At 42.8% G+C, this 27,148-nt stretch overlaps 1 protein-coding gene across 1 annotated transcript in view; it reads left to right on the top strand.

Moving 5' to 3' along the window:
* The window catches only part of exoc4 (exocyst complex component 4), a 509,047-nt gene that overhangs the window by 305,049 nt on the left and 176,850 nt on the right, over positions 1 to 27,148 (top strand). The window contains exon 10 of the mRNA XM_078553055.1: positions 10,396 to 10,615. Coding sequence (XP_078409181.1) covers positions 10,396 to 10,615 — 220 coding nt within the window. The remainder of the gene's footprint in view (positions 1 to 10,395; positions 10,616 to 27,148) is intronic.

Below are 27,148 nucleotides of genomic sequence, written 5' to 3' on the forward strand. Positions count from 1 at the left end.
ACAAACGAAGAACCACAAAATAAGACCATAAAAACTATAAGCGATAAAAGTACTTGCCTGACCGTACTCTCAGGATCACCTTGTTCCCTCCTCACCGAACTCCCTCAGTCACCTCTGCTCTCCCAGCTTCTCTTCAACTCCCAGCTCCCCTGACGCTTCTCTTCAACCTGCGGCTCCTCTCGCGCTTCTCTTCAACTCCTGGCTCCTCTCACACTCCTTTTCAACTCCCGATTCCTCTCGTGCTCCTTTTCCTTAGAAGAGAAGATCTAAAGCACAGAAATTGAGGATGGAGAAGTACAAATTGCTTGTCTCTTTATGGATGTGCACAGCAGGTAGCAGTCCCACCCCTGAGCCAGAAGGTTCTGAGTTCAAATCCCAATCTAGGCTGACACCCCACTGCAGCACCGAGGGAGTACTACATTGTCAGGATGCCATTTGGCCACTCAGGCGTAAAAGATCACATGGCACCATTTTGAAAACGAGCAGGGTTGATGTCCCTGTTGTCCTTGCCAATATTTGTCTGTAAACCAACATCACAAAAAGCAAATTATCTGGTCATTAGTACATTGCTGTTTGTGGGAATTTGTTGTTCATGAATTAGCTGCTCATTTCCTACTTTACAATAATGACTAAGCTTCAAAAATACTTAATTGACTGTAAAGTGTTTTGGCATGTCCTGAGGTTGTGAATGGTGCTATATAAATGCAAGTCTTTCTCTCTTTACATATCCATAAATAGTGAAGAGGTAGTTGAGTTCATTGCTAACCTTATATCATGGGGATGTGTGTAGTGTGCTATAATTCTCCCTTTCATCATTCACAATGAATTGGTTCAATAAATAATATTAAGAGCCTACCAATGAGTCACACAACTTTAAACAAAAGGTCAGAGACTGTTGGCTCAGATATGTAAAGTATGTCTTGCTGCCTTAGTACAATGTACAATATCACCAAGTACAGTTCCATTTCATTTTGCTAACATACTCAGGGGAGTGATCTCATAAGGAATATTGTATATTTGCAGAATGCATGTAGTTTCAATTTTTAATTACCAAGACATTTTTTTCAAATTGTTTAGTAGTCTGTACATGTCTGTGTTTCCACGGTGTCTGGAAAACTTAGCACAAGCCACTTAGCTTTCTGATTTGCCTTCCGATTGACCCATGCTAACCTTGTGGTATAATAGGTCCTGTAGTTAGCAACAACCTAATTCCACAACAATTGCAAAAGGCAATTGTTGCAGTTTTGCCCCAAATATGAACATTTAAGTATGTTGAAATAACTCCCAGTGATTTATAAGTTCTAAACTGAAGTTTAACCAAACAAGTTGAGGTAAGTATAAAAACTCAAAAGTACTAATTGAGGGCTTAGGCCATTCAGGATAGACTCATATTGAAATGCTGGGACTCAATTGATGAGAGAATTCAAAGTTTTCAACTGCTGGGAACCGTTCAATTCCAATTATTAAAATCATTTTGCCTTTTGCAATCATGTGTAAGACCAACTATATACTAAATGTAATAACAAAGTCCCTACAGTTTCAGAAGTTGGAAACTGACATTTTTGTTACTTTATTACCAAAATTCCATAATAAGCTCTGGACTAAACTTTTTTACCCAGAGGGTGGTGACTGTCTGGAATGCACTGCCTGGAGGCGGGTTGCCTCACATCCTTTAAAAAGTACCTGGATGAGCACTTGGCACGTCATAACATTCAAGGCTATGGGCCAAGTGCTGGTAAATGGGATTAGGTAGGTAGGTCAGGTGTTCCTCACGTGTCGGTGCAGACTCGATGGGCTGAAGGGCCTCTTCTGCACTTGGTGATGCTGTGATCGTTAAATCAGCCAATAAAAAGCATGATGCAGTGCTCACCATGAATACTGTTTCTCCATCAGTTTTGCTGAGTCTCAATGATTTAGATAGGACCTTAGTTTTTAAGCTGGCCCTAAAATCTCATATCACATGTTCCCAAAAGAATGGTGAACATAGTTAACATTTTAATTGTCTATTAACTGGTTCTTATTTAGATTGGTTGTGCCCATACTAAAAAATATCTTGATGTATAAAATTATTTAGCGCACACATTCCAGGTTGCTTAAGCTAATCAATTCAGCAGTTGGGGTGCTACAATTGATCTTGGTACTCTTGCCTATGAAGGGGAAAAGTCAACCACGGCCCTTGCTGTTGTTCAGTATCCATTGATAGTTGCCGGCAAGTGCACGAATAGACATCAGGTGAGAATAGCATTGGTTTGGATCCATCAAATTCTGTCAACCCTCAGAAGCTGCCATTACCAGGACACATCATTATTGTACCCATATTGTTGTGAAAATCTTATTCATTGTTTATATGCTTTAGAATATAACTTTTGGTTTCATGAATATAACTTTAAGGTTGTTGGGTTAAAGTGTTAAAATAAGACAAGTGGACATCTGGTTGAGAAACTGATAAAAAGAACTCTGATGTAAATACAACTCAAATAAGCCTGAGTTTGTTACACTTGAAAGGTTGCCTATGGTTTATCGTGCAAGGTCAAAATTGATAGTGAAACAAATCTTGAATGTTGAATGATCCATCTTCAAGCTTGTAGTAGAGCCAGGGAGTCTGGGGAAAGGGTCATAAAACTGCATTAGCAGCATAAATTTATTCACATGGGTTGCAAAGTCTAAGAATTGTGCTGAAGGAAAATAATTTGTGTTTCTGTTAAAACCATTCTGTTTAAACCATCCCAAAGCATGCCATGTTGCCAGAGAGATAGTGATTCAGGGTGGAGTCTTGGTTAGAAAGTTCTTTGGTTTAATTTATCTGTGTGTGTTTGCTGACAAAAGCAGGCAGTTCAGTTTGGGTTTTGTTAGGGAAAAGCAGCTAGAAGATTTGCTCTAGCTTGCAGCTAGTGGAAGAAACCTACAGTGGTCTTCACAGAGCCTCATGGCAGAAAGCAATCAGCAGAGTTTTCTATGAAAGCTGTGGGAAGGCAGTTGGGTATCTGTCATCAACCCAAACAAGGAGCTGAGGCATCCACAGTCATGAGGCCTGTAAGGAAAAAGTGGAGGGTCGCGTCTCCAAAAAGTTAATGGAAGGATCCCCATAGAATCTTACTTTGGATAGTTGGAACACTGGAGAGAATTAAAGTGAATTCCAGAGGGCTGTGGCTTGCTCCCTAAAGAAGTAAATGAAGCTTCAAGATTGTTGTAATGTGTAAGGAAATTATTGGGGGGGGAAATAAAAAGTAGAACTGAGTTCATAGAATAAGTAATTATAAACTATGGTGTTAAGTTAATGTTGCTTACTTTGTGTAATTCTTTTTGATGTATAATCGTCTGTTTTTGTTTAAAAACGTCGAATCATGTGGCGTAGCTCTGTCAGTTGATTGCTGCGTGTTCGGATTTCTTCTTTAACCATTAACAGACCCTGACAGGATCATTACAAAATTACTTGTTCATTTGATTTGGCAAATCTTTTTTGTTGAACCATTTTCCAGTGCTGTCGGCCTAATCTCCCACAAGATTGGCCAGTTTGTACAAGATGGTGACTGGTACCAAGAAACCAACCCCCAAAGACATAACCAGTGCAGGCTTTGAATTAGTGAGTTAAGTTCAAATAATTAAAAATCAGAAGTGATATAACTCATGAGACTCCGGCTATTTTATTTAGGGTTTTTTTTGGATCAATACTGGCTATACTTGTTGCCCATCACTCATTTCTCTGAATGATAAGCCACCATTTTTTATACTGAATGACTTCAGAGGCCATTAAGGGTCAACTTGAAGTGTGAACTAGAGTCTTAGGTCGGTGAGAGTTGGAAGGCTCCATCTGTAGCCCCCCTCCCCACAACCCTGCTTAAAAGCGTTAGTAAATCAATGAGGGTCTTTGACCAATCCATCAGATTCCATAGCCATTTGTGCTAGACCACAATTTGGCAGATTTATATCATTCAGTTTCACAGCTTGCTGGGATTTTAAACTTATTACCTGGTCTGGTGCCATTACAACAATGCTATTGTGCCTTTATTAACTTTCTGATGTAACTTGACTGACTTTTTTGTGAATGAGTTTACTCGTTGGTGATTATGTCATTGTTCTCAGCATGATACTGGCACTGAAATATTGAGTTTGGGGAGAGGGGTTAATGGACAATGTTTAACCTGATTTTGGGATTCGATTAAATACTGGAAATCTGGCATTGAGGTGTTCAAGTTGTGTTTTCTCTCTTCAGCCAGAGAATAATGTGAAAGGATGTGGTGAGAGGAGAATGAAAAATCAAAAAAGGTATCTACAGTGTGCCTGCAACTTGCTGAGATTTTCTGAAATAGACTTTGCAATTAACAAAGTCTCTACTCCCAGAAATAAATTGTTGACAATTTTTGTTTTTGTTGAATGCAATCATAATTCATTAGTACAGTCCACCTTGTCACCCAGTTCATTTTAGATTAATAATTTTGAGCATGCTTGTAACCTGGAGGACATTTGTCTAAGACTGTATGATAGGTCTGGGCCACAGAATAAGTTGTGTCACCTGCTCTCGCGTTATTGAGTCACTTTCAGTATTAGAGTTACTGAGTGAAAGAGGTGGGGTATGTGTGGGTGGCAAGAAATATTTTTCATTTTCCCTATTTTTGTGTCTACCTGTGGGAAGATACTCTCTCCACCATGTATTGATCATACCACTGCAACTTGAGTGCCTCAGCTGAAGTTAAAATGAGCTATTAGCAATTAAGCAAATTATTGGTAAATTGCACTTCCCTAAATTAGCTGCGCAAAGAAAATAACAGCTTTATTGAACTGTGTCCAAGTTCAATGATAGGCTTAAATTGTCCTTTTTAATCCGAGTGTTTTGGAGATGCTCTGTTTTCTGGTTCTTCTCATTGTCTTCTCATTACATTTTTCAAGATCCTTTTAGTCTGTTCGTGACCATTTCACTTTTCCTTCATGCCACACAAACCTGTTATAACCAAGCTGGGCATGGAGGCCAAAAGCTTTTTCATGGTCACTTTCCTTCTACAGCTATTGTTTATTGTACTGTTTTTTCCTTTTTAAATAATTTGTATGTAGTGTCATCACCTCAGCTTTGGTCTTCTACCTAACCTTTTGTCAGTTAGGACTCTTTACATCACCGTCCAAGGATATATCACCTTAAGCGTTCAGTGTTATACAGAACTTTTAAATGAATTCTCACATTCAACGTACTGTCGTCCTTTTGAATAATTGTTTTCTGAATGTGATGGTTGCTTAAATGTTAATTCAAATGCTTGGGAAGGAGAGATATTGTCCTTGGAAGAAGTTTGAGGGGGTTGACAGAGTGTGACCCAAGGCATAGTAGTGTACTCCAACTCCTTACAAAATACAGCTTGAGTTCCATTTACACATTACGCATTGTCTAAGCACCCATTGCAGAAAGAGGGAGGTATGATTTTGCTTTGAAACAATCCCTTCAGCGCTTGTTGTTGTCTTGAATATAAATCAAATACAACCTTTGACCAAAAACAACAAATAAAATCATTCCTAAGACACTTTCGGCAACCTGACCCTTATTGCTGCAGTCTCCCATCAGCTCTGTGCTACTTTCAAATCACACTGCACAACATGGTATTGTAAAATGTGATCATTCTCTCCTCACAGGAATCCAACCCTCTGCAAATGGTGCACTCTGGGCTTTTCAAGTAGAATGACTATCAGTTGTCAATAAAAACAAAAAAACACCTTTAACCACCTTTTTACCACCTTTAACACCCCTTTATTCCTTTTGTCTGTGACATCTTTTGATTATCTGCTCCTATCACTGCTTGCTTGTCCCTACAACCCTACAACCACCCCCCCCGCAACTTCTCTCCCCCCCAACCTTAAACCAGCTTATATTTCACCCCTCTCCTAACTTTACTCAGTTCTGCCGAAGGGTCATGAGGACTTGAAACGTCAACTCTTTTCTTCTCCACCGATGCTGCCAGACCTGCTGAGTTTTTCCAGGTAATTCTGTTTTTGTATCAGTTGTCAATAATTTACACAAAATAAACCATGCCAGTCCCAAATTTCATAACATCTGTGGCATTGTTAAATATGTCGCCCAACACTTTGGTGCTTTAGTTCGGCTTCTGATGAATGTGTTGTGCTTGGTCTGCTAGTGGGGCAGAAAATTAAGTTTTATGAGCATTGCAAGTTAGAAATATGGCACAGGTCTTTTTTTGTACAGCCAGTATCCTTACAACTAGTAATAACCTGGAGTTAGTCTAGTGAACACTTGGGAACAGGCTGCCTTGTCAGACCACTGGACAGTAGACAAAAAACAATGATGACAACTCTCCCTCCAAAGCTCCTTGGATCACATAGTGGTTTCTCAAAGACCAGGAACTTAATATAAATTGTTGGTCAAATTTGTGTCTGGCCTCTTTACACTACGAATATTACAGCATCACATTGAGTCTGTAGAATTATTAATGGCTTCCCCCAAGTTGTTCAAATGTAAAGGCACCATCTCTGACCCAGGCTTGTTTCCTGGTCCATACTGAGTTAACTGATCTTGGCTGGGGAAGCAGTATGGATGCTATAATTGGCCACAGCTGCCCTGAATTGGTGAAAGGGAAATTAGGCAGAGTTCCTGCTTCTAAGTATTGAGCAGGTCCTCCTACTAGAAGTGTGCATGTTCACACTCAATTATCGTATAGTGGCCCCATTGGACAGCCACTGGTACTCACTACCCAGCTTCGTGCAAGGACTGACTACTTAGGCAAGATTTTGAGGGTGACCATTGACCACTATCCCAGTGAGGAAGTTTAAGTTTTCAGTAGAGGCGTCCATTTAAAACAAAGATGAGGAGGAATTTCTTTTCTCAGAGGGTAGTGAATCTGTGGAATTCTTTACCGCAGAGGGCTGTAGAGGCTGGCTCATTAAGTATATTCAAGGCTAAGATAGACAGATTTTTAGGGAATCATGGGTCATGGGGAAAAGGCAGGAAAGTGGAGTTGAGGATTATCAGATCAGCCATGATCTCATTGAATGGCGGAGCAGACTCGATGGGCCAAATGGCCTACTTCTGCTCCTATGCCTTATGGTCTTATAGAGGATCGGTGGTGAAAATGTGGGAGAAAAACTAAAACACAACACAACACAACACAAAACACAACAATCTTAAAGGTGAATGCATCCATTGCTATTGATTTTTTTCAAATTTACAAAAAAGCTATTTAATGTGGTTATGGTGGTATTGATCAACAGAATTGCTGCAACCTCCCTCCATCTAGCCTTTGGCCAAATAAGTTAACAATTTCTCAGCCCTTTGTGTCTGTTGCTGTATTCCTTACTAACATCTGGGTGCTAGTGCCAACATTGGGAGAGCTGTCTCACAGACTAGTCAAGCAACAGTCTGACATAGTCATCCTCACAGAATCATACCTTACAGATAATGTTCCAGACTGCACCATCACCATCCCTGGATATTTCCTGTCCCACCACCAGGACAGACCCAGCAGAGGTGGCGGCACAGTGGTATACAGTCAGGAGGGAGTTGCCCTGGGAGTCCTCAACGTCAACTCCGGGCCCCATGAAGTTTCATGGCATCAGGTCAAACATGCTGATTAACACCTACCGCTCAACCTCAGCTGATGAATCAGTGCTTTTCCATGTTGAGCATCACTTGGAGGAAGCACTGAGGGTGGAAAGGTCGCAGAATGTACTCTGGGTGGGGGACTTCAATGTCCATCACCAAGAGTGGCTCGGTAGCACCACTACTGACCGAGCTGGCCAAGTCCTAAATTACATAGCTGCTAGACTAGGTCTGCAACTAAGGAATAAGATACTTGACCTCATCATCACCAACATACCTGCCGCAGATGCATCCATCCATGACAGTACTGCTAAGAACCATTGTGAAGACAAAGCCCCGCCTTCACATTTAGGATACCCTCCTTGTGTGGCACTACCACCGTGCTAAAGGGGATAGATTTCGAACAGACCTAGCAAATCAAGACTGGGCATCCATGAGGTGCTGTGGGCCATCAGCAGCAGCAGAATTGTACTCGAACACCATCTATAACCTGATGGCCTGGCATATTCCCCACTCTACCATTATCACCAAGCCAGGGGATCGACCTTGGTTCAATGAAGAGTGCAGGAGGACATACCAGGAGTAGCACCATGCATACCTAAAAATGAGGTGGCAACCTGGTGAAGCTATAAAACAGGATTACTTGCATAAGCTGCAAGTGATAGACAGATCTAAGCGATCCCACAACCAACAGATCAGATCTAAGCTGTGCAGTCCTGCCACATCCAGTCGTGAATGGTGTTGGGCAATTAAACAACTCACTGGAGGAGGACGCTCCACAAACATCCCAATTCTCAATGATGGAGGAGCCCAGCAGAGCAGTGCAAAAGATAAGGCTGAAGTATTCACAACAATCTTTAGCCAGAAGTGCCGAGTGGATGATCTATCTCTGCCTCCTGCAGAGGTCCCCAGCATTACAGATGCCAGTCTCCAGACAATTCGATTCACTCCAAATGATATCAAGAAATGGGTGAAGGCACTGGATACTGCAAAGGCTATGGACCCTGACAATATTCCGGCAATAGTACTGAAGACTTGTGCTCCAGAACTTGCCACACCCCTAGCCAAGCTGTTCCAGTACAGATACAATACTGGCATCTACCCAGCTATGTGGAAAATTGCCCAGGTATGTCCTGCACACAACAGGACAAATCCAACCTGGCCAATTACTGCCCCATCAGTCTACTCTCAATCATGAGTAAAGTAACGGAAGGGGTCATCAACAGTGCTATCAAGCGGCACTTGCTTAGCAATAGCCTGCTCACTGACGCCCAGTTTGGGTTCCACCAGGGCCACTCAGCTCCTGACCTCATTACAGTCTTGGTTCAAACATGGACAAAAGAGCTGAACTTCCGAGATGAGGTGAGAGTGACTGCCCTTGATGTCAAGACAGCATTTGACTGAGTGTGGCATCAAGGAGCCCTAGCAGAACTGGAGTGAATGGGAATCAGGTGGAAAACTCTTCGTTGGTTGGAGTCATACCTAGCACAAAGGAAGATGGTTGTGGTTTTGGAGGTCAGTCATCTCAGCTCCAGGACATCACTGCAGGAGTTCCTCAGGGTAGTGTCCTAGGCCCAACCATCTTCAGCTGGTTCATCAATTACTTTCCTTCCATTATAAGGTCAGAAGTGGGGATGTTCACTGATGATTGCACAATGTTCAGCACCATTCACGACTCCTCAGATACTGATGCAGTCCATATCCAAATGCAGCAAGACCTGGACAATATCCAGGCTTGGTCTGACAAATGGCAAGTAACATTCGCGCCACACAAGTGTCAAGCAATGACCATCTCCAACAAGAGAGATTCCAACCATCGCCTCTTGATGTTCAATGGCATTACCATCACTGAATCCCCCACTATCAACATCCTGGGGTTTACCATGGACCAGAAACTGAACTGGACCAGCCATATAAATACTGTGGCTACAAGAGCAGGTCAGAGGCTGGGAATCGTGCAACGAGTAACTCAGCTCCTGACTCCTCAAAGCCTGTCCACCATCTACAAGGCACAAGTGAGGAATGTAATGGAATACTCCCCACCTGCCTGGATGAGTGCAGCTCCCACAACACTGAAGACGCTGGACTCCATCCAGGACAAAGCAGTCCGCTTGATTGGCACCACATCCACAAACATTCACTCCCTCCACCACCGATGCACAGTGGCAGCAGTGTGTACCATCTACTAGATGCACTGCAGGAATTCACCAAGGCTCCTTAGACAGCACCTTCCAAACCCACGACCACTAACACCTAGAAGGACAAGAAGAGAAGATAAATGGGAACACCACCACCTGGAAGTTCCCCTCCAAGTCACTCACCATCCAGACTTGGAAATATATCGCTGTCCCTTCACTGTGTCGCTGGGTCCAAATCCTGGAATGCACTTCCTAACAGCACTGTGGGTGTACCTACACCACATGAACTGCAGCGATTCAAGAAGGCAGCTCACCACCACCTTCTCAAGGGCTACTAGGTATGGGCAATAAATGCTGCTGCCAGCGAAGCCCACATCCCGTGAATGAATTAAAAAAAAAACTAGCCCAGGAAATAAGTCAGACCACACGTGCTAGTAAAGTGTCTCTGTCATGAGGAAGGTAATATGAACATTGCTTTGCATGAAGTACAAAATTTAAAAGGAAAATTGGTTTTACAGTTTCAAGGGTTTGAATCTTACTGACAAATCAGCCTGTCAAATTAAAGAGAGTACTTCCTTTACACCAGTAACCTTTCAACTATAAGACTGACTTTGTTATTGATGTTTACTGAATGATCAGCAGAGCACACACCATACAGTCCTCTAATACAGTGTTCCACCTGAATGCTCAGTGAATTCTAAGTCTATCTTTTTGTTCTTTTAGGTTCATTCAGGAGATTGAAGTTGCAATGTGGACTGGCTCCGGCAAGCAGTGCCCACTGAGAGAGTTTCTCACCATGTACATCAAGAACTTCTTCCTAAATCAGGTGCATCTAGATGTCAACAAGGAAATCGAGGCCGCAACCAAGGTTGCAGATCCTTTGAAAGTGTTGGCCAGTGCTGATACCATGAAAGTGTTGGGTGTGCAACGTCCCCTCCTTCAGGTAGGAATGTGTTAGTACACGGCAGATACATGCAAAGTTTTTAAAATAACTCTTGCATTGCACACTTTGCATACAACTACATAATTTGGAAATCTCATGTTCTTTACTCATTTGGATTAGGCTGTTCATTTGGGTTTTGCTTCATTCATGTTAAACTAACAGTGTCCTAACAATAAAGGTTTCTTTCCTGTATGAGTTTGTTTAGGAATGCACAGTGTCAGATGCCTTTATGATTTCAGTGGTAACATTTGGAGATGTAAATACAAAGTCAAAAGTAAAATATTGTTTTAGCAAATTCATACAGCATCAGATATTCCATAAGTGTTAACACAAAGTTAGTGACGCCTTTTACCAGGTGGTAATGTTCTTTTAACCTTGTACCTTGTGATCCAATAGCTTAATGTGGGATGCCCATTAAAACTGAGCTGTCCAGCATTCATGACTGGATGTCGGTGAGAAAGCTCCTGGGACAAATTTTCCTTTAGTTCAAGGACATGGGTGCATAACACAGGGTTAGTGACTAGGTGTGCTAGATGAAACAGGAGGAAGGAGCATGGCCTTGTTATTTTGGACACCGTTCTGAACAGTCCCAGTAGAATTAAACCTGGATGTACAGCTTTGTGTGAAGACTTGAATCATACTGCTCAAAGATAACATTTAGGGCAAGCATCTTCAGTTCTCTTTTCCCATCAGCTATCAGACCTACAGTAAAGCATATAACACTGTAATTTGCACCAAAGTTTTTTGTGGGTGCATGATGTTATATTTAGGGCATAATATTTTTTTCAATATATATTCATTCTCGAGGTGCAGGTATCAATGGCAAGGCTGTCATTTTTTTGCCTTCTATGGTTGATCTTAAGATAGTGGTGGTGGGTCTTTTTCTTGACCTGCTGTAGCCTGTGTGGTGAATGTACCCCCACAAAGAGTGTAAGGTACAGAGTTCCAGGACTTTGATCGAACGATAATGAAGAAACAGCAATACATGTTCAGCAGCGACACAAGTCCAAGTCAGTATGGTGTGCAACTTGGAGATGATGGTGTCCCCATGCATTTTCAGCCCTTAGTTGTCCTTCCTGGTGGTAAAGCTTTGAGTTTGGGAGGCGCTGCTGAAGAAACCTCGGTGACCTGCTGCAAGTTAAGCTGTAGATAGTACACAGTAGAGCCATGGTATGCTGATGGTGGAGGAAGATGTTTCAGTGGATGCCATTCCATGGACTGCTTTGCCCTGGATGGTTTTGAACTTGTGTGTTAGAGCTACACACATTCAGGCCAGTGGTGAAAATTCCATTATGCTCCTGACTTGTGCTTGTAGGTGGTAGCAAGTCTTTGGGAAGTCAGGAGGTGAGCCATTCACTGCAGAATACCCAGTCTCTGACCTGGTCAAGTAGCTCTAGTTGTTTTCAAGTCCTTTACCATCAATATCTTGGGGGTCGCCATTGTCCAGAAGCTCAACTGGAGCAACCACTTAAATGCTCTGTGCAATTATATATCCTTAGACAGCTAGGCAAAGTACTGTGTGGGGTGTCAAATAGGATAAGAGGGCTTGACTAAGAAGTAGCATGATCCAGCCTAGATGGTGAGTTCAGCCATTTGTACCACCCTACTGCTATCCTGCCTTAGATTATCTAACTCAGCTCTCACTGAAGGTTGAATCTTGGACCTCTCTGGATGGTATGGCTCAATAGCTCACTGTCTTAGCAAGCTAGTCATTGTCAAGTAGCTTGTCTTTTGTGGGATGGCACTTAAAATTGATTTCTAATGAACATAGAGATGCAGAGGCTGGATGCTTCTGGATGTGATTCGTAAAGAGAATGCAAGATATCAGTTGGAAAGACAAACTTCCTAACACTGAAATGAGGAGCACACTGCTACTCTACAGCATTTGGAACTGTTTTGATTTAAATACTTATAAATACTCTTGTTGCAGTATATATGATGAGAATTTTCTGCTGTATATGAGCTTTACCTATAACCAAACAACATAAATATCAAATTTAATTGTATATTTATGAGGAGTGGAGTACAGTGAACAACTCTGGTTTCCATGTTATGAAAAAGATATAGAGGCAGTGACGAAGGTGCTTACAGATAACTGAAAGTAAATAACTGTTCTCTTAAAAGAATTATTAGACTCTCTTTTTATGTGAAGCACTTTCATATTATGAGCAATGTGTGGCATAATTTAGATCAGTGTTCTTCATTGCAAGACCTGCGAGCTAGTAGAAGCTCCCTTCGACACTAAGTGTGACTCCCTGACCAGTGGTGTTGTGCTCCAGCACCTCCAACCAGACCCCGGAGAACAGAGTGCAGTGGAGCGGAGTGCCAGGGTCCCGGGGAGGAGAGGCTGGCTGCGAGGTTCAGGGCCTCAGGAACAAGGGCTGACTGCAAGGCCCTGGGAAGGAGAGGCTGGCTGCGATGTCTGGCAGTAAGCCGCTGCGGAGCGGAACCCCAGATCATGGGGGGGTTGGTGAAAGGAAGAGGATGACTGTGTGTGTGTGGTGTGTGTGTGTGTGTGTGTGTGTGTGTGTGTGAGAGACTGGGACTGGGGGAATGAGTATGTGTGTGCATGTGATTCGGGCCCGCTCCTTCAGGAATGTGCCGATCTTGACAGCCGCCACCACTCGGCAAGGTGCCACATGGCATTTCAATGCAGTTGGCAAGGTAAATCCCTTACCCTAGCACTGAGGCAAGGAAAAGTCAGTCCATTTCAAGCCTGCATTCCCTAAGAAAGAACAAGGAATTCTGTTTTTCGATTCATGTTCTTTCTTCCTTCGTGTTATCACAAGCAGGAGCAAATCAGGCAATGGCCTCTATTATGATGTGGCTCTCACATTGCAGGTTTTTTTGCTAAAATGACCCTTGCTTGAAAAATAGTGAAGATCACTGATTTAGATGATGGGTGTTGGGGGCTGTTATTTGAAAAGGTGTCCTTCAAGTCCTTCAACCAAAAATGTTTGAGAGCCACTGGGTCAGACGATGGCATGTGGAGCATAAACAGCAATGTAGATCTGTTGGGTCGAATGCTTGTTTCCATGTTGTAAATACTATCTAATTTAAGACAAAGAGCAGGAGAAAGTTTCTTTTGCACAAAACGTTATGAGGCTATGGAACTGACTACCAGAGTTAATGTCTGACATAGAAACCCTGCTAACATTTAAGAATAGGTTCGTACACCCTCATGCTAGGCTGGTTAGGTCAAATGGCTTCTTCCTGGGCTGTAATTTTATCCTTTATGCTTCAAAGGGATAACATTTCTGCACATATGTAAAATATCATATATGACATACACGCAGGGAGTACTGATGGGAGGTTGGGTTGGTGCAGTTTCAAGCCTGGACTCGGGCCTCCGCTGCCTGACCTGACTTAGGAACCATTCCCCACCCCAAATCGGGCCTGAGACTGCCACTGCCGACTGGGATCCCGCCTCCAGGACACTCGCTGACCCTTAACCCAAACCACCCACCTGCCGAAGCTAAGGGACTCTCAGAGGAGAGCGCAGGCCAGTGCTCCCTCGTGGCTGTGTGGGCTTAGGTCTGCACGTCCAGAGCAGCACAGTGCACACACGCAGACACCAGAGAAATCCAGGCCAAATGGCACCCCAGAAAGCTCAGACCCGGGACGCTGGGTGGAAAGCCGAATCCCGGGACAGTCCTTTTTATTTTTGTTCCAGAAAATCTGGGATGGTTGGTCACCCCTGGCTATGCTGATGCCACTAGGTCCTGCTGCATGGCTAGCAGCAACATCGAACTCAGATTGACAGCTGACGGACTACTTTTGCGGCCTCAGAATTGAACCCAATCCCACTGTTATTTGACGTTCATGCTTGCAAAGTCCAGCTGGTGCTAGAAAACTGAAACAAAAAAGTTACTGGCCTGGAGCTTGTAGGCAGCAACGAAGCAAGGGAGCTGATCTGAAGTAAGCTTCGCTGAGAGAGCGATCTTTCTGGTGATTTGCCTGTATCATTGTATTATATTGCAACTGATTGCAGAGTTCTATATTGGGAATTCCCAGCATGGGACAGAAGTGATTCTATCAGGCTGTCCAAGCAGCCAACCATGTTAAAGGATTTTCACAACCCGAACAAAAAAAATAAAAATCAGTTTTTAAAAAATGACTTTTAAAAGTTTTTATGTAAAGCAAATTAAAGAAGATATAAGGGGTAAAGGTAGAAGGTAAGATACTCTGGAGGGGAAAAAAAACTTCTTTAAAAATTGTTTTTAAAATGTAGCTTAAAAAGTCTACCAATTAATCATTAACAGCACTCCATGATTACACATTTGTTTCAGGGTAAGGTCCATTATTCATCAAGTTCTATTAATCTCACTGCCACTAAAAACCTGATTGAACACAACAGCGATGTGGAAGAAGGGAAGTTGAAATTTTCCATGATTTCAATTATTGCTGGTTTTTGGGGTGTTCACAATGCAGCCTCTGTTGGAACACTGTAGCAGAGCACAACTTGAGGATTTCTGCGCTAATCTGCGCAACATCTGATATCCTGATTTTGTGGTCAGTTTCAGAAGCATGATGCTGGCAAACACAAACAGATCACCGCCACCCCGCTCCACAAAATGCAACCCAAGAGAGTCAACATTTAGGGCAGAACCTTCCATCAGCACGGGTCATCAACCTGAAAAATTAACACTACAGAGCAAAGAGAAACATGCTGGAAATGTGAAATAAAAAAGAAAATGGTGGACATGCTTAGCAGGACTGGCAACATCTGTGGAGGGAGTCCTGCTAAGTATGTCCAACATTTTCTTTTTTATTTCACATTTCCAGCACCTGCAGTATTTTATTTTGATGCTAGTCTCCCAGAATCTGAACTAAGCGAGATCAGTCTAAAAACAAATTGAACAGTGGCACTCAATTCTAAAATAGTCGCCAAAAGTTATTTTCAATTGGCCAGTTAAACAAATTACAAAGAATGTTTTGCAGCTTGTTAAATCTCCTGTTGAACACCTTCTCTTCTGTCCACTGATCAATTTTCAGTGAATGACAAAGTGCTACAATTGATGCAATAATTGAGCCACATTAGATTATTCAGAGCATTCAGACCCCGTTAAGTGTTTTTTTGTGAACTGTCTGCTGTTCAGTCTCCTATTGACCTGTTGCATTAAATTTCAATAAAGTAACCCGTTGGGTCACTTGCTCCAAAGCAGCTTTTATATTCTGCTCCATTAGATTGAACCCTGAGAGACTAGCACCGATTCATAAGTTAGTGTTTTGCTCTGATAAATCAGCTGTTTATTCTGGCAGTGCGATGACATGAGCCCACAAAAAAATTGGAAGAACCATTCTGCAGCCAGAAAGAATGAGCGGCCTGGATCTTGCCGCGTAAGCATAAGGAACAGGCTAATGGACTCCAAAATCTAAATTAGATGAGATGCCAATGTAAAAACAGCTTCAGGCCACCTCTGGTAAAATTCCTTGACAGCTGATTCTGATGTACTGGAGCAACACCAGTACCGAGCGTGCTATTTATCCATCTACAGATGCAACATTACTTTTTCTTGGCTTCGGAGAATAGTGTTTTATCAAGAGAGCTGTATATTGGAAAGTGCTCAGAGAAGAATTCCTTAATCTGAAAGAGAATTATTTTTTGCGAAGAATGCGTTTCAGAGTATTATACCACAGGTACTGGCCAGAGACTGCTGCCTATTTCTCTTGACCTGAGGCAAGCAGACTGAAGTTGTACTGCCTGCTCTGTAACTGTTTTCCCACCCACTGCAGGCTGGGTCCCCCAAGGGCAACTGAAGCGCATGCGCCCTGGGCATGCATCTTGTGTTTCTTTCTGTTCAGGTAAAACAAGTTTTCACAGTCAGCGTTCTACTCATCAGCATCCAAATGTTGATTATATTTTAACGTTATCCATAAACCTTGTCTTCAAACTTCAGTTTGCACCTACCAAAGCTATACTATAATTTCTATGAAGCTGGAGCTGAAGCTAACCACCCTGGAGGGGATCCTCTCATCTCTTACATTTGTAACATGCTGGCATCTAATCCATGAGTGTCACACAACTAGCAATGGTGCCAAAGTAAACTTGTCGGATTCACAAAGGTCAGCCACTGCGTTAATTGTTACAGTGTACCTGATGGCCTTTTGTACATTTTGGATTTCCTTTGCCCACCGTTGGCAGCCATGCCTTCAACTGCCTATATGTCCTAAATTCTGGAATTAGCTACCGTACCTCTCTGCCTCCCCACCTCTCCTTAAAATCTATCTCTTTGACCAAACTTTTGGTCAACTGCTCTCATATCTCTTTATGTGGCTTGGTGTCAAATCTTTACCTGGTAATGACCCTGTGAAGCACCGTGGGATGTTGACTACTTGAAAAGCATTATATAAATTGCTGTTGAGCTCTGACTGATTGCATGTAGATATTAAGAAGTATATGTCCTGCAAGCTGACTCTGTACATCTGTTGGGCAGATTACATGGAACATTATTGAACATAAGTAAGCTTTGCAAAAGATGCCTGTAAATTGAAGTTGTTTTTTTTTACAAGTAATTGTGTTGGTTTTTATTTTGGGTATGTTACTCTTCCATGAAAAGCGTATCTTGTTCATTTCACTTCATCTTTCTTACTTGCTGGTTGTTTCTTGTTTTGCATCTTTGTTTAATGCAGTAACAAAGACAGTTGCTTCTCAAGACTGACATAATCTGGTTGATAGAAATGAGAGAGCCCATTGCACCCATCCCATCTCATCCATCCATGGAAAATACAGCTGCAGCCCCATGATAACATTAATCAACTGTTTCTTAAATTATTCCAGCATTTTTGCTCCCACATTTCAATCCAGAAGCCATGTCTTGGTCACTCCATGTCAATAATGTCCTGACAGCAGTACTAAATTGAAAATGAAGTGACCAAAGATGGAGGTAAAATGTTGCTAGACTTTATAATGGTTGTTCATCCAGGCTTGGCAAGGCACAACAAATGTCAAAGCAGCATTGAGCCCATTTAATGGTGCAGTGCGACAGTATAGCTGCCTTTCCCAGATAGAAAACTGGCAAAGTAGAATTAGAATGAGATGGTAACAAGGATATAACCCTGATTGCCAAACGAGATGACTTCTGGCACATGGCTCCCCTCCATCTAGATTGACTGCTGGAGCCTGTGTATTAACTCTGCTTAGACATTACCAGGCAGGTGTGTGAAATATCATTGAAAATTGGGCACAGCCTACCTTCTGTGCAGTCTGCCATGCCTGGAATCCTTCCGTTGTATCAGTTGTACCTCGCAGCAGTACGAATGCTTGATACAAAATCTTCTGACCAATTAAGTGGAATTAGAGAGAAAGAGGAAAGAAAGCAAAACAAGATTCAGAAAGCAAGGCTCTGAAGAAGAGTCATATGAATTCAAAACGTTAACTCTTTCTCTCTGCACAGGTGCTACCAGACCTCCTGAGTTTTTCCAGTATTTTCTGTTTTTATTTCAGAAATACTTTTAAAGTTCTGCTAGGACTTAGTACCTAGTGTAGGGTTTTTTAAATGCACCTCCAGAAGCAGATCACCCAAGTAACCCTGGATGCCTATTTTATATGATTAGTTAAATGATTGAGCATTGTGCCAATGTAAATTACAATGTAGAGGCCTAATTTAACACAATCCATTTAAAAACTGGCAGATATTTTCAGTCCTAATAAAAAAAAGGTCCAACCAAAAAGGAACCGCTTACATTTATATGGCATCTTTCATATCCACGCAATGTCACAGCCAATTATTTGCTTTTAAAGTATAATTACAGTTGTTTTGTGAACAAACTAAGGATTCAGTTCAGGGAAATATTTCCACAATTACACCTCTGCCGCCCAGCTTCACCACTCCATCACCCTTCTCAACCCATTCAGTTTCTGTATTGTCAAACTGCTTGCCGAACATGCCACAAATATTTTACCCTTGTCATCAGTTTCACTCCTTCCTCTCCCTTTCTCCAGCCACTGTTTCAACTGAAGCAGACAGTTCATAGCCTTGGTATTTCATTCAAATCTGAGCAATCTTTCAACTACAAAGACCGCCTAGGGAAAGGGTAGGCCCACTCAGGGACAGAGGTGGGAATCTGTGTGTGGAGCCAGAAGAAATGGGAGAGATACTAAATGAATACTTCTCATCAATCTTCACCAAAGAGAAGGACTTAGCGGTTGATTTGTCTAGGGAAGAGTGTGTAGATAGCCAGGATCATGTTGAGATCAAAAAAGAGGAGGTGTTAGGCGTCTTGAAGAATATTAAGGTGGATAAGTCCCCAGGGCCAGATGGGATCTACCCCAGAGTACTGAGGGAGGCAAGGGAGGAGATTGCTGGGGCCTTTGCAGAAATCTTTGTATCCTCACTGGCTATGGGTGAGGTCCCAGAGGACTGGAGAATGGCCAATGTTGTTCCATTGTTTAAGAAAGGTAGCAGGGATAATCCAGGAAATTACAGGCCGGTGAGCTTTACGTCAGTGGTAGGGAAATTATTGGAGATCCTACCATTTGTAAGCCAATGGGCGTATTAGTGAGAGGCAGCATGGTTTTGTGAAGGGGAGGTCATGTCTCACTAACTTGATCGAGTTTTTCGAGGAAGTGACAAAGATGATCGACGATGGAAGGGCAGTGGATGTTATATACATGGATTCAGTAAGGCCTTTGACAAGGTCCCTCATGGCAGACTGGTACAGAAGGTAAAGTCGCATGGGATCAGAGGTGAGCTGGCAGGATGGATACAGAATTGGCTTGGTCATAGAAGACAAAGGGTAGCAGTGGAAGGGTGCTTTTCTGAATGGAGAGCTGTGACTAGTGGAGTTCCGCAGGGATCAGTGCTGGGACCTTTGCTGTTTGTGGTATACATAAATGATTTGGAGGAAAATGTAACTGGGCTAATTAGTAAGTTTGCAGACGACACTAAGGTTGGAGGAGTTGCAGATAATCAAGAGGATTGTCAAAGGATACAACAGGATACAGATCGGTTGGAGACTTGGGCAGAGAAATGGCAGATGGAGTTTAATCCGGACAAATGGGAGGTAATGCATTTTGGAAGGTCTAATACAGGCAGGAATTTTACAGTAAATGACAGAACCCTTAAGTGCATCGACGGGCAGGGATCTGGGTGTACAGGTCCACAGGTCACTGAAAGTGGCAACGCAGGTGGATAAGGTAGTCAGAAAAGCACATGGCATGCTTGCCTTCATCGGTAGGGGTATTGAGTATAAAAGCTGGGAAGTCATGCTGCAGCTGTATAGAACCTTGGTTAGGCCACACTTGGAATATTGCGTGCAATTCTGGTCACCACATTACCAGAAGGATGTGGAGGCATTGGAGAGGGTGCAGAGGAGGTTTACCAGGATGCTGCCTGGTCTGGAGGTTATTAGCTATGAGGAGAGGTTGGAGAAACTCGGATTGTTCTCACTAGAGCGACGGAGATTGAGGGGCCACTTGATAGAAGTTTACAAAATTATGAGTGGCATGGACAGAATAGATAGCCAGAAGTTTTTTCCTAGGGTGGAAGAGTCAATTACTAGGGGACATAGATTTAAGGTGAGAGGAGAAAACTATAAAGGAGATGTGCAGGGCAAGTTTTTTACGCAGAGGGTAGTGAGTGTCTGGAATTCGCTGCCAGAGGAGGTGGTGGAAGCAGATACGATAGTGGTGTTTAAGAGGCAGCTTGACAAATACATGAATAGGATGGGAATAGAGGGATACGGACCCCGGAAGTGCAAAATGTTTTCGTTGACGGGCAATATGATCGGCGCAGGCTTGGAGGGCCGAAGGGCCTGTTCCTGTGCTGTACTTTTCTTTGTTCTTTGTTCTATTTCCACCTCCATGATTTTGCCTGCTTTATCCCCTGCCTCAGATAATTTATGACCAAAATGCTCATGTCTTTGTCATGTCCAGATTTGAACATTCAAATGCTTCACTGGCCAGCGATGGGGGTGGCGAAGGCATAGTGGTATTGTCGCTGGACTAGTAATCCAGACCCAGGTAATGCTTTGGGGGCCGGGTTTCGAATCCCACCAAGGCAGATGGTGGAATTTGAATTCAATAAAAGTCTGGAATTAAAAGTCTAATGATGACCATGGAACCATTGTCGATTGTTGTAAAAAAATCGATCTGATTCACTTATGTCCTTTAGGGAAGGAAATCTGTCGCCCTTACCTGGCCTGACCTACATGTGACTCCAGACCCACAGCAATGTGGTTGACTCTTAAATGCCCTCTGAAATGGCCTAGCAAGCTGCTACAAAGTCACAAAAGGAATGAAACCTGATGGACCACCCAGCATCGAGCTAGGCACCAGAAACGACAATGGCAATTTCATCGACCCTGCAAAGTCCTCCTTATGGGGGCTAGTACTGAAATTGGGAGAACCACGTACCGCCCTCCCTCAGCTGATGAATCAGTACTCCTCCATGTTGAACACCACTTGGAGGAAGCACTGAGGGTGGCAAGGGTGCAGAATGTACTCTGGGTGGGAGACTTCAATGTCCATCATCAAGGTAGTGCCACTACCTACTGAGCTGGCCGAGTCCTAAATGACAGAGCTGCTAGACTGGGTCTGTGGCAGGTGGTGAGGGGACCAACAAGAATGAAAAGCACACTTGACCTCACCGAACCTGCCTGCTGCAGGTGCAGTATCAGTAGGAGTGACCACCGCACAACCGTCGTTGTGAAGACGGAGCCCTGCCTTCACATTGATGATACCCTCCATCATGTTGTGTGGCACTACCACTGTGCTAAATGGGATAGATTTTGAATAGACCTAGCAACTCAAGACAGGGCATCCATGAGGCGATTGTGTTTGAGGAGCAGAATTGCATTCGAACACAATCTATAAACTCATGGCCTGGCATATCCCCCATTACCATCAAGCCAGGGGATCAACCCTGGCTCAATGAAGAGTGCAGGAGGGCATGCCAGGAGCACCACCAGACATACCTAAAAATGAGGTGTCAACCTGGTGAAGCTATAAGACAGGACTACTTGCATGCCAAACACATAAGCAGCAAATGATAGACACGGCTAAGCAATCCCACAACCAACGGATCAGGTCTAAGCTCTGCAGTCCTGCCACATCCAGTCATGAATGGTGGTGGACAATTAAACAACTCATTGGAGGAGGAGGCTCCACAAATATCCCAATTCTCAATGATGGAGGAGCCCAGCACATCAGTGTCAAATTACTCCTTCCAAAGTGTATCACCTCACACTTTTCAGGGTTAAATTCCATCTGCCACTTATCTGCCCATTTGACCATCCCATCTATATCTTCCTGTAGCCCAAGACACTCAACCTCACTGTTAACCACCCGGCCAACCTTTGTGTCATCCGCAAACTTACTAATCTTGCCCCCCACATAGTTATCTATGTTGTTTATATAAATGACAAATAATAGGTGACCGAGCACAGATCCCTGTGGTACGCCACTGGATACTGGCTTCCAGTCACTAAAGCATCCTTCTGTCATCACCCTCTGCCTCCTACAACTAAGCCAATTTTTAATCCACCTTATCAAATTACCCTGTACTTCCATGTGCATTTGCCTCAGTAACATCCTCCACTTCACCATACTTATAATCCTGCTCTCTCCCTCCTCATGCTACCACCCACCCCCGCACCCTTTGAGCCCTCCATTTACCCATTTCTGGTTTCTTGTACATCCAGCTTTCCTATGGCCCATGATTGGTGATGGTGCCTTTAGCCGCCTTGGCCCATTGCCCTTGAATTTCCTCCCTGTCTTTGAACTATGACTCTTTGACAAAATATTTGGCACCTTTTCCAATAGCTTTTGGATTGACTCAGCATCCATTTATTTCTGATTACCCTTCTGTGAAATACTATGAAATGTTTTTTCTAGTTAAAGGTGTTACATAAATGCAAGCGTTTTTTTTGGTTGAGGGACAATTATTAGCAAGGAAATTGAATGGGATAGCTTAATGAATGAAAATCGATCATAAGGGTGTTATGAGACAGCAGCTGGTAAAGCTGAGTTATTTTAAAAACCCCAGAGGGAAACTTTAAACAACTGTCATAACCTATATTTTTAAATGGTATGTTTGAGATGCGACTATCAGACCACCAGTTCTCAAGATTTTACATTAAACTAAATGAAACATTTTATTAATTTACACGGGTTAAACATACACGTGGCTACAATCATAGCTTTTTAACAAATTCCCAAACTAATCTCCATTAAGGCAACAGCAACCCATAGACTTAACCAGACACCAGGCAAAGCATTTTCACCTTACGAATTCAAAATGAGGTTCTTTTCACTTTGGTTCCAGTGGAGACAATTGGAGGCTTGCAGCTACTTTTGATCTCAAATTGCCTCTGCCCTACACAGACACAACAGCTGAAGTTATACCTAGCACAACTCATTGAATGTAAATTCCTATTGTATCACCAGCCTCTTTGAACTCCACCTTTTAACAATAAAACCCCTTTCATAGTACCAATTTTGTTAGTAATATAAACATATTGCTTGGTCTCTGCTAGCTAGGTGGTAGTTTTCACCTTACTTCTTGAATGCTCTATTCAAAAATGCAAATACACTCATCTCTCTTACATATCAAACCTAGTACACATCAAAGCACCCAGACTAGCTATCTTTAATCCAATTAAGCCACACCCACAAACTAAACCTCTATTTTAAAAGAAAAATATTTTCCAGTAATATTATATACATTAATAGCTCCCTGAAAAGGGATCGCTACTCACTTTACACTCATCAGTCACGCATAACTGAATGGAAAATCTGCTTTAAAACCTCAGCAAGAGGCAAGTAAAGTAGAGCCTTCATTATTTCTAACAATTAGGCTTGCCAACTCTGGCTGGATGTACTCATGTCTTACCTCCAACCACCCTACCCAGTCTAATGGCCTTTTCCCCCACATGGAATATTCTGATAACTAGTAGTGTTCAAACAAAATGACGGCTTAACAAGAAATCTTACATGCCCTTTGATTTGTCTTCGGGCTTGCTTTCACCAGTGTCCTGAAGATTAATCTTTCCAGGGCAATCCTGAAGCATTGGCAACACTGGAGGGAACTCCTGTCACATAGTCACCATATTAACTGAGACAGTTGGAGTATGGAAAGTCCTGGCAGTTCTGAGTACAGTTGATTCAATGACCTCACGTCCACCTAACCCAAACTAGTCCTACCTGAAGCTGCTGCCTGTGTGAGTAAAAGCCTCAACCAGAAGTCAGAATGGAGACACATTGAAAATCAGAACAAAGAGGACAGCACCACAGTTAAGCCACATTCTGATTTAACTTCTGCTGGTCTGGTTTGCAGATGATCATGAGGATGGATATTAGGAAAGTGATTAATCAAATCAGTATTGTCAATTAATTCTGACAGTTCCGTTTGTAGAACACTGAATACAACACTCTGAGAAACATTACTTAATGTATAATCATGCCATTCAGTCAGTGATTTATTTTTATGCCGTTGAAATGCTAGGCAGAAGTCCGTATCTAATTTTTTATCATACAATCCTTTATTGGCTTGGTGATAAAAGCATTACCTAATGTAGTACAAAGTCATACAAATTAGAAGTCCCTAGGTTCATAAGACCGTAAGACATGGGAGTAGATGTAGGCCATTTGGCCCATCGACTCTGCTCCGCCGTTCAATGAGATCATGGCTGGTCTGATAACCGTCAGTTCCACTTTCCTGCCTTTTCCCCATAATCCTTGATTCCCTTACTGATTAAAAATCTGTCTGTCTCAGCCTTGCATATACTTAACGACCCAGCCTCTACAGCACTCTTCGGTAAAGAATTCCACAGATTCGCTACCCTCTGAGAGAAGAAATTCCTCCTCATCTCTGTTTTAAATGGGCAACCCCTTACTCTGTGATTACACCCTCTGGTCCTAGACTCTCCCACAAGGGGAAACAACCTCTCAGCATCTACCCTGTCAAGCCCCCTAAGAATTTTATATGTTTCAATAAGGTCACCTCTCATTCTTCTAAACTCTAATGAGTACAGGCCCAACCTACTCAACCTCTCCTCATAAGAAAACCTCTCTACACCCGGGATCAACCTAGTGAATCTTCTCTGGACTGCCTCCAGTGCCAGTGTATCTTTTCTTAGATAAGAGGACCAAAACTGTTCACAGTATTCTAGGGGCAGGATTTTACGTGTCGGCGGGCGGCCGCTCGCTGATGCATAAAATGACGCGCGGTGACATTGGGCGGAACTCCAGATGTCACCTTGCCTCATTTAAATTTTCAGGTAGGCGGGGGCACAGCGAAATCAGCTGCGCGCCCGCCAACCTGTCAGTGGCCAATTGAGGCCATTGACAGAGTCAATTAAGTAATTAAAGGACCTGCCCGTCCAACTTTAAGGTTGGTGGGCAGGCCAGGAGCCCCAGCGCGAATTAGAAAAAGCATGAAACCTCATCCACTGGCGGGATGAGGTTTCATGTAGGTTTTTAAAAATTTTATTAAAGTTTTTGTAAAAATTATGGACATGCCCCAACTCAAGGGGCATGTTAGGAAAATTTTATTTTTCTATTTTGAACTTTTTTACATTTACAGCCGATCTCCCTGAGGCTGCACTTAGCCTCAGGGAGCTGAGTGCGCTTTTTCGTGCGCATGCGCGAAAGTGTGCACTCTCGATTTTGGGATTCCCACCCGCCCGCACAGGAAGCGCATTGCACCTGTGCCCGCCCGCCCTTCAACTTCGCCCCCGACAGGGGGGAAAATTCAGCCCTAGGTGTGGTCTAACTATGTCTTACATAGTTTTAGCAAGACTTCCCTCTTTTTATACTCCGTTCCCTTTGAAATAAATGCCAACATTCCATTTGCCCTCCCTATTACCTGCTGAACTTGTATGCTAGCTTTTTGTGATTCATGCACGAGGACCCCCCAAATCCCTCTGTGCTGCAGCTTTCTGCAGTCTTTCTTCGTTTAAATAATATTCAACTCCTCTATTCCTCCTACCAAAGTGCATAACCTCACATTTTCCCACGTTATATTCCACCTGCCAAGTTTTTGCCCACTCACTTGGAGTCTACAGAGGGATATAAAGGTTTTGTGCCATCCTCACCACTTGTCTTCCCACCTATTTTTGTGTCATCCGCAAACTTGGTGATAGTATGTTCACTCCCCTCGTCCAAGTCATTAATATATATTGTAAATAATTATTTAATGATGAGCGCATTGACCAATGGTTCTGAGACGTGCGGACTCGGTTCTGTTGATCTCAGTCACGGCAGAAGTTGGCAAAACTGCAAGTGACACCCTGCACCCCCCTTTAGAAGGGCTGCATCATGCTCACATTGACAGCTGGCGAGTCCTGCTGAAAAATACGTACGGCTAAGTATTAAAAATTGGAGGAATAAAACAAAAATTATTCTCTTGCACCTAATCCACATTGGCAGTAAAACTGTAATCAGTGCTTTAAAAGTAGGTAGGTATGTGTAGCTGCTTCCTAACATATGACAGTGTCTTGCTACTATGAGTTCAAGACAGCAGTGAGGTGTGTAGCAGTAATCAATTCAGGAACTAATAGACCAGTAAAAGTGCTAAAACTGGCCCATAAGTTGTCTCCAGCCTGGCTTTGTTTTGATGGTATCTGTTGACACAGAACAGTTGATGCTTCTCATTCACTTCCACCTCTCCTCCAGCTTTAAGATTGATTATTTTAATTAGAACTGCGGTTCTGACAGGTTGCCTAAGCAAGATATAGATTGAAAGCATAAATCTTCATTTTTGCTCTATCACTGAATCTGCATGCTTGGTCTCAGGGTCAAGAGGAGAATGCTTCTGTCATCTTTCTGCCTGCAGCATTGCTGTCCATTCGACCTACACAATTTCTGAAAAGGTTGAATGATGCAGTGTTAAATACAAAGTAACGCTACCTACACACTTCAAAGAAACACTCAATCATTTGTATTTTTTATGGTTTTTAATTCGTTTGCAGAGTTGGGCGGAGGTAAGAGACAGTTTTTTAAATTCCACATCTGAATATACTGCCTTTTATTGGTCCTGTCCTGCTGGAACGTGTGTGTGTGTGTGTGTGTGTTTAGTTATTGAAAATTGAAGGAATAAAATTCCACAGAAATAATTATTCTCTTGTGATGAATACACACTGATCATAAAAGCTATTCTTCAGTCCTTTAGAGGCTGGTACATGTAGCTACTTCCTAATGTGCCATTCCATGGGCTCCAGCAACCATCTAGTACCTCACCCAATTTGCCCTTCTTCATGTTGTGAATCTATAGAGCACACAGAGAGGAAAGGTACATCACTATTGAGCATGATCCTCACCTCGATCAGCCAACACACACATGTAATTTGGAACTGGAGTCAGAGTAGCAGTCATCAGCAGTGAGACTCAAAATAACTTTTTCTGCTCCTTAACTCAGGTTCACTGAAGTCGTTTCAGCTGCTGATTTGGCTACAATGAGCTACAAGCACAGACCAAAGACCAACCTGGAATCTTTGTGGGCTGTAAGACTTGGTGGTACACCAAGTGTTACCATAACCCATGGATCATTGTGGAAATTGCCAGCAGCTTGTGTATTTTCAACAGAAGAATTG

This window comes from Cetorhinus maximus, chromosome 12 (genome assembly GCF_964194155.1).
Source record: "Cetorhinus maximus chromosome 12, sCetMax3.hap1.1, whole genome shotgun sequence".
Lineage (NCBI taxonomy): Eukaryota > Metazoa > Chordata > Chondrichthyes > Lamniformes > Cetorhinidae > Cetorhinus > Cetorhinus maximus.